General features: G+C 44.2%; 1 protein-coding gene across 3 annotated transcripts; it reads right to left on the bottom strand.

Annotated features, from left to right (window-relative positions):
* Nucleotides 1–339: 339 nt before the first annotated feature.
* Nucleotides 340–6,474, bottom strand: slc16a6b (solute carrier family 16 member 6b). Of its 3 annotated transcripts, XM_057014647.1 has the most exons (7): nt 6,190–6,473; nt 5,842–5,967; nt 4,985–5,235; nt 4,712–4,855; nt 3,820–3,948; nt 2,753–3,661; nt 340–2,530 (listed from the first exon to the last, which is right to left on the bottom strand). In XM_057014647.1, exons 3-7 carry the CDS (start codon nt 5,214–5,216, stop codon nt 2,274–2,276), a joined length of 1,671 nt encoding a protein of 556 aa, XP_056870627.1. In that variant the 5' UTR covers nt 5,217–5,235; nt 5,842–5,967; nt 6,190–6,473; the 3' UTR covers nt 340–2,273. The 3 variants fall into 3 exon arrangements, with proteins under 3 accessions (XP_056870627.1, XP_056870626.1, XP_056870628.1); XM_057014646.1 differs by having other exon boundaries at nt 5,842–6,474; XM_057014648.1 differs by lacking the exon at nt 5,842–5,967 and having other exon boundaries at nt 6,190–6,474.
* Nucleotides 6,475–7,676: the final 1,202 nt, after the last annotated feature.

Genomic DNA, 7,676 nt, shown 5'->3' with positions numbered 1-7,676 from the left:
TCTTTCTATCTTATGAGCAGTAATTAAAAGTACTTGTGCTTTTTATTTTTATTTTTAGATTTTAATTTCTTAAAATCCTAAAGCAAGACAAAATACAAGCACAGACCAGTCTGTAACACAACTAGCGAAATAAAAAAATGAAAAAGTTGTCTTACAAAAAAAAATCCATTCTGCAGTTTTATACAGGATTTTGCATACAGGATTCGATGAACTAACCGACACTTGTGGCAACTCAACAGTTCCACTTCTTGTAAAACCACTGAGATGGTTTCTAATGTCATTTTTCTGAGGCTCATGCAAAACCCCAGTAATAAAAACGTACACAGAGCCGGCCGGGTGTCAGTGAGCACTGCACTTGTATTGCTTTACAGAGTTTTTACTTATATGTGCATATGAGGTCGGGGACAAACACTGTTTTGTTGCTGCAATCCTTTGCCATGCATTTAAACATGCATGCAGACATTCAGCCCCCATGTTGCCATGTCAACTGTGTATTCTGTTAGATTCTGGTGAATTGGTGCTGGTGTGGAACAGGAGTGGATGAAACATTGCAGATTACAAATCACGGTGGTGATGGAAGGCTCCAAATACAGATTTATCAGTTCATCATCATCTCTATTGCTCTTTTTGGTAGTTTTTTTTAATCTCCCATTGGGCAATTAAAAATAGATATAAAATTAAGAAACAACAAATAGAAACATTGTGATATGGGAAATTCAAAATATTTTCTTCTGTGGTTCTAGGTGGTGATTTTGCAGGAAACATTGGTTGATATTTGTTGTGTCACATAATCAGGTGGCATAAATTAGTGAAGAGACTCCTGTGCATAATCGCTCACAAAGGTCCGTGGTGTTTTGAACAGGCAGTGACGGCCCTCTGTAGGAATTATAGTGGTAGTACTTAGTTATTTCATCACTACATAACGAAACCTCTGTGATCTGAGAGTTTGTCCAGCATGTTACTTCCAGGCTGGACTATTGTAATTCTTTATTATCAGGGTGTCCAAACAACTCTTTAAGAAGCCTCCAGCTGATCCAAAATGCTGCAGCCAGAGTTCTGACAGGTATTGACAAAAGAGATCACATGACTCCTGAACTGGCGTCGCTTCATTGGCTGCCTGTTAAATTTAGAATAATTTTTAAAACCCTTCTTTTGACCTACAAGGTCCTCAGAGGCCTAGCTCCATCCTACCTGGAGGAGCTAGTGACACCTTACCAGCCCAATAGACCGCTCCGCTCTCAGAATGCTGGTCTACTTGTGGTTCCCAGAGTCTCTAGGGGTAGAATGGGGGGCCGTGCATTTAGCTACCAGGCCCCCCTGCTATGGAACCAGCTCCCTGTCCAGGTACTGGAGGCTGACTTCATCGCTACTTTTAAGATTAGGCTTAAAACCTACCTCTTTGAAAAAGCTTATTGTTGTTAATTCTGTAGTTCCAGCTACTATCATACGGACAAATTATCATACTTAGGGGGTCGTCTAATCATTAGGTCACATCTTAGTTATGCTGCTATAGGCCAAGGCTGCCGGGGTCCAGAAACATGATCACCTGACAGGCCTCTGTCACCCCCCCACTGGGTCATGGCTTCCTCTCCTCTTTCCCCGTATCCATCAACAGGTCTAGCCGCCTTCATAGCTGTATGCTGGCCTGATCTCTACCTATTCTATCCTCTACCTGTCCTCCCCCTTCTCCTCTCTCTACCCAGCCGGCCATCAGCAGGAGGGTCCCCCTACATGAGCCTGGTCCTGCTCAAGGTTTCTTCCTGTTAAAGGGGAGTTTTTCCTTGCCACTGTTGCTTGTCTGGGGTCAGGCCCTGGGATTCTGGAAAGCGCCTTGAAACAATTCTTATTGTAACAGACGCTATATAAATAAAGATTGACTGATTGATTGATCTATTTATTTATGTTAATCACCTTTTGGATGTTTGTGTCCCTTTCTTGGGATTTATCCATGTAGGGTTGTACTGGTGTGATTAACTGACATTTCACAGAAGTTTACTGAAATAAGACATAGAAGAGTGATTGAAATTTTACATTTTTCAAGTCCGTGATAGATGCGTCACCAATTCACCCCTGACAGCACTGGTGCTTTCAATAGGTGTGAATGTGTCTTAGGTTTCAGGAGAGAGACCACTTCCTCCCTGTGAAGGAGTGAATTTCAAGCTTGCGAGAAAGAAACCTGAGGTTGTGGAAGCAGCAGCAGCAGCAGCAGCAGCTGGGGGGGCCGTCCAGCAGCCTCACATGCTGGCGCTGTGTTTGAATGAGACAGGCTGGGTTTATATTACAGAGGCTTTTTCTGGATCCACAATCTGTCCGGCTGGACTGTTCCCCTGGGTAAAGTCCACCTCCAGAAAGTCCAACTGCTCATTGTCCTCAGACATTTTTGCTTCTTCCTCCCTCTCTTTGCTTTGCCTTTGGCACGTGCCTGACTTGGCTGGGCCAACCATAGCCAGGCAGATGGCACCGACTCCCATTCCGGCTGCACAGGAGTAGAAGGCAGCTCCATAATTGTGAGTGACATCCACCAACACACCTGGAAGGAAGGATTAGGCAGATGTTGGGATCCAGGGAGCTTCAGAAGCACTTACAACACCACTAACTGGCCCAAACTGCAGACTCCTCATCTGTCCCACTATTAATTATCATCAACCAAGTTTTGTTTTTACTTCAACAGCTTTCAAACATTTAAATCTGAATACAGGAATTAGTAGTAGACTATTTTTAGATTTAATAATCAAATTGGAGATAGCTTTACCTCCCAGGGGAGGTCCTGCCAGTCCAGCAAAGCTCTGGATGAAAACATACACTCCCACACACGACGCCATCTTCTGGACGCCCACCACATCCTCCTCAGCCAGCATGGGGATGTGAGTGGATGCCACGGTGCCCAGGAAGTAGCCATACAGGATGCAGCAGACCACTAGACCCCAGAACTCCCACACGATAGTGAAGGCCACCAGCACTAGCGACAGCAGAACCACGCAGGCCAGCAGCACCAGGGTTTTCCTGCAGCTCACTTTGTTCAGCACCACTCCGATAGAGAGGCGACCGAAGATCTCAGCCACCGCCATCACAGAGAGCATGTAGGAGGCCATGCTTGGCTCAATCCCCCGGCTTTTGCTGAGTTCAATGATGTAAAGCTGTGGAGCAAAGAAGCCAAGTGTGGCAAACAGGCCAAAACAGGAATACCAGATGAAGGCACCATCTTTAAGCACAGAGAAGTCCAGGAGTTTGGGCCCGGAGGGCTGTAGAGAACCTGCCTGTAGCTCTAAAAGTTCACCCTCCTTGACTGGAGTTGAGACTGTGGACAAGGAGGGCTCCTGTCCTTCTTTGTCCTCAACAGCTAACTTTATCATCGCTCCTTCTTCAGCAGCCCTCAGGTCTACATCGGAAGCATAAAGGGATGTAATGCCTGAGTCCTCTGAGTCCTTTGATGCTCCTGAACTGACCGAGGTTATGGTTTGTTCATTTTCCAGCTCGTAAACAGCCTCAAGCTGCTTCAGGGAAACGTGCTCTTTGTCTGTTTCGCTGGCTTCTTTTTCAGAATCTGCTTTTATAATAATTGGACGAAGGAGAAGTCCACAACCAATCACCGAAGCCTGAAAGATGCCAAGGAGGACGAGACAATAGCGCCAGCCAATGTGTTCCTTCAGCGCAGTGAGGGCTGTGAGAAAAGACAGGCAGGATCACTAAAATGGGACTGGGTATTGAAGAATTTTCATTTCTAAACAGTCTGAAGCCTACGGTGAACCTGCAATATTCAGGAAAGGCTACTATTATTGTTCAAGAACACATTTTCGTCCTGTTGAACTCATCACTCACCAGGTGCAAAAGCAAATAGGGCGAAGGATTCCCCCGACGAAGCGATGGAGGTGACGAGAGCGCGCCGTTTGGAGAAATACTGAGCGAGGAGTGTGACGGTGGGGAGGAAGGAGAGGCAGTAGCCAAGGCCTGTAAAAGAGGTAAAAGGGGACATGACAGCCACTGGCCGGCAGGTTGGAACACTGCGTGACTAGGGGGATGGTTCAAGATCAAGGTGTCAGGTGACTCCTTTGTCATAGGTGGTATGATTCAGTTTTGCTACAGCTGCTGAAAGACAAAAAGCATGTAAAGACAAAAAAGAGAGACAAGGAGAGAGGGGAGAAGGAATTATAAAGTTAGCCCCGGTCTGTTTCAGATGCAGAAATGTGTATCACGATGGGAAAGCTAGAAAAAAGCAATTCAATTTCTGGTACAAATCTGCAATCACCAACTTCGATGTTAATTGTTCTGCATTGTTCCCTGGCCACCAGTTTCATTAAACCCATCTGAAAAGGAATTTAATGTTTTATGGAACATGTTCATCTGCTGTGTGCTAGCATTCATTACTAGAGAATTGAACAGTGATGTTGCCCTGACTGTGTTGTCGAACATCTTGATGTCCCTTACTTCTGTTAGGCTGTCAAACATAACAAGCAGTTATTTCATCTAATATCAATCAAACAGCTGTGGGAAGCTGCAGCCAATGTTAAATTCAGATGAGTGATAGCAGCGTGGAACCTGGAAGCTGCTTGTTCACTTTCACGTGGCATATACAAAAAAACGGATTAAATTCTAATTTATGATGAAGCCAGACTACCAGAGAAGCCTTGGAAAGAACCCTCATACTTTCAAATGAATGATAGTTGTTTAATGGATGAACTCGTAAATGCCACTGTGAGACTTTGACATGTACCTGAAACAAGACCGATGGTGATGTACATCTCATTGATGGAGTTGCTGAATGCGGAGGTGATGGTTCCGAGGCTGATCAGGAAGCCTCCCATCATCACCACTGGACGATGGCCAAAACGGTTGCTCAAGAACGTGGACAATGGAGCTGGAAGGGTTCAATGAAGCATTACACCATACTTATGCTTTACGAAGGTTGAGCAAGTAATTGTACTCTTATTTTAAGTATGTTTAATTTTTATTGCCATGTTAGCCACTGTTAACGTCTTTCAATTACCTGTGACGGTAAAGATGAAGGCACATATGGAGATGACCCAGGACACTCGATTGTTGCTCTCCCCAAACTCTTCCATGAGATCCTGGAGAAAGACCCCCAGGCTCTTGAGAATCCCATAGGTGCAGATCTCGACCACAAAGAAGGCTGCAGCCACCGTCCAACCCCAGCCGCCTTCAGGCACCTCTGGGTAAACATTTGGACCCAAACACTTTTGGAAACTGGGCGACCTCATGGCTACAGGGGTTGGTCCCCTGTGGGGAGAAGCAGACACATCACCATCAGAATATCAACTGATAACATCATTAATAAGCAAGAAATTGTGAATATTTAGATTCAGAAAGAGCAAAAACACTACACATCATACATTTGCTATGTCCTAGATCTTTTTTTAATTCCCCAGAGGGGAAAGTCACCTTACAACAGTAATAAATAATATATAAAGAAATTCACAGTAAAAGCACAAAACAAATAAATGAATACAGTATAAGCATAACACATAGTAGTTGTGAATGAGGTAATAGATAAACTGAAGTCAGCTTCACTAATTCTGTAATCTTCAATCAAAAGTCAAGGCACAGAAAAAATGTTGCATACCTTCAATTAAGCATTTGGCAAAAATGGCAGCATTGTGGTGGAATTTTGCCCCCTTTTTAGTAAAAAAAACAATTCAAAACACAACACGTTTGTTTCTATTTATTATGATTTGGATTTAAGTACCCAATATAAAACAGAACCGGTACAACACTGCCCCCCGGAGCATGTGGCTGGCAATTACAGGTTTCACGGAACTGCGTGTAATAGATTACTTCTTGGTGAAATAAACAGCTATCTGGAACGATTACATCAGTGGACAATACCTGCGTATATTTCGGAATATCAGCGCAACAAATGTCGAATTTGAGCTGGATTTCCAGGGGATCCTGTGTTGCAGACAGGGATAGCCGCAGTGCAGATGGGTGATGTCAGCCTGCCGCAGGGCTTCCCTAACGGAGGGAGGCAGACAGGCGGGCGAAGCGAACATTAAACGTGTTTTTGTCTGCCGTGCGTGACAATGAATCCAACAACGTGTCAACAACACACTGTTTTTAAGCGCATCTCTAGGGTCGAGAGAAAACAGCAAACTTGACCTATAAAACCAGCCCTGCCCCTAACCCGAGATTAGCATCCTCCAGCCGGGGCCATATGGGCTCCCGACGTTCACTTACCGGCTCGGTTGGTACAACAGGCCAGACAAGCTGGAATTCTGGTGGGGAAAAAGGTCTTTGTCACCGCACCATGACTTTTTTCCAAGTGATAATACAATGTCCACCCAAAAGAGTGCGATTTGCTGCGATTTACGCAGGACACTTTGATATAATCGCCCCTGTTAAGCCGTAAAAACAGTCTTTTGTTTCTGTTCCGTCTCAACCATCCGCATCTTTTCTCTGGGTTAGTTCCTGTCCGCGTTGGCTGCTCTTTACCGGCTCGAGCCGGTATCCAAGCGCGTGCCCGCAACACTGCTCCATGAACGCGCCCAACGAGCGTTGTGTGCGTGTGTGTGTGTGTGTGTGTGTGTGTGTGTGTGTGTGTGTGTGTGTGTGTGTGTGTGAGCGCGCGCGCGTGTTTGTGCGCGCGCGAAGACAAGAGGAAACACTTCAAACATAAAATACTGGCTTCTGCCATTGAAGTGTTCAACACTCATGTGTTCAGACAAGTGCAATTATACTGAAAAAGGTGAAAACTATAATTCACCATCAATAGAAACCTCTCTGAGTCAACACAAATCACGTCTTTCGCCCTAAAATGAACCGAAAGTCTGGGGTTTATGTTTGTTTGGGTGGTTTTTATGGTTCCTTTGATCATCTCCGCATCAACCTGCTCATCTCTCAGGTCTATTAAATGTGGCACCACATCGAGCAACCTTAAACATGGATTGAAAGTAGTTTTACGTTATACTAAGCTTTATAAATAACCTTACCTGATTTTCAGCAGCTCTTTTGGGTTGTGGTGGATGTTAAAGGAATGCGCGTTATTTTAATGTAGGGGCGTGGCCAAGGGCTGGCCAGGGCAGGTACAGGTGAGATCGATGCTGCCCCTTCACATCAGTGCATTTCCACAGTGCAGGAAAGAAGACACAAAATCACCCCCAGATTTGATCTCTTAGGGCTGAAGGAGAATGGAGCACTTTGTAGCCAAATTGACTGCTAATATTGTAGCGGGAATGTTGTTTGTTCACTTTTCCAGTTTATTTTAGCTTTATTTAAATAAAATAAATCCACATACTCTTCTGCTGTTACTACCTCTGAATGAAAATGTGAAAACAGAATTTTAGAATTTTTTGGAGACTTAGAGACTAAGTAGATTTAGACTTAGATTTTTTATTTTTTATTTTTAGCACTGTCTCAGTTAATCCATTTGCTTCCTACCACTTATTCCTGATCAGATTCCTGTGCTGGAGCCCCTGAGGAACACACTCCTAAGATTGCCAAACCTTTGTGGAGTACACACACTACACACACCTGTCACTACAAACGGATATTGAAAATCTCCAGTCAGTTATTTTGAAAGTAACATGGAAAATTCTAGTGAGGAATATAAAACCAAGCTAGTTGCCTGAATATTCTCTAAGTCCTGCATTACTATTCATCCAAAGCCTCGTTAAGTAGCAGCAAATTTTGCATTATTTTTTCTTCTAATAATACAATTGTGATTC

The sequence above is a fragment of the Takifugu flavidus genome, chromosome 18, assembly GCF_003711565.1.
Source record: "Takifugu flavidus isolate HTHZ2018 chromosome 18, ASM371156v2, whole genome shotgun sequence".
In the NCBI taxonomy this organism is placed as follows: domain Eukaryota; kingdom Metazoa; phylum Chordata; class Actinopteri; order Tetraodontiformes; family Tetraodontidae; genus Takifugu; species Takifugu flavidus.
The sequence above is the reverse complement of the archived record's forward strand: the minus strand, read 5'-3'. Positions and strand labels throughout refer to the sequence as shown.

Excerpts from the sequence above, each read along its gene's own strand:
- slc16a6b (XM_057014646.1), bottom strand. The coding sequence starts at position 6,005 with ATGTTCGCTTCGCCCGCCTGTCTGCCTCCCTCCGTTAGGGAAGCCCTG. Across the intron at positions 3,662-3,819 it reads CCTATTTGCTTTTGCACCTG|CCCTCACTGCGCTGAAGGAA; the intron begins GTGAGTGATGAG and ends CTTTTCTCACAG. Across the intron at positions 2,531-2,752 it reads GGCAGGACCTCCCCTGGGAG|GTGTGTTGGTGGATGTCACT; the intron begins GTAAAGCTATCT and ends CCTTCCTTCCAG.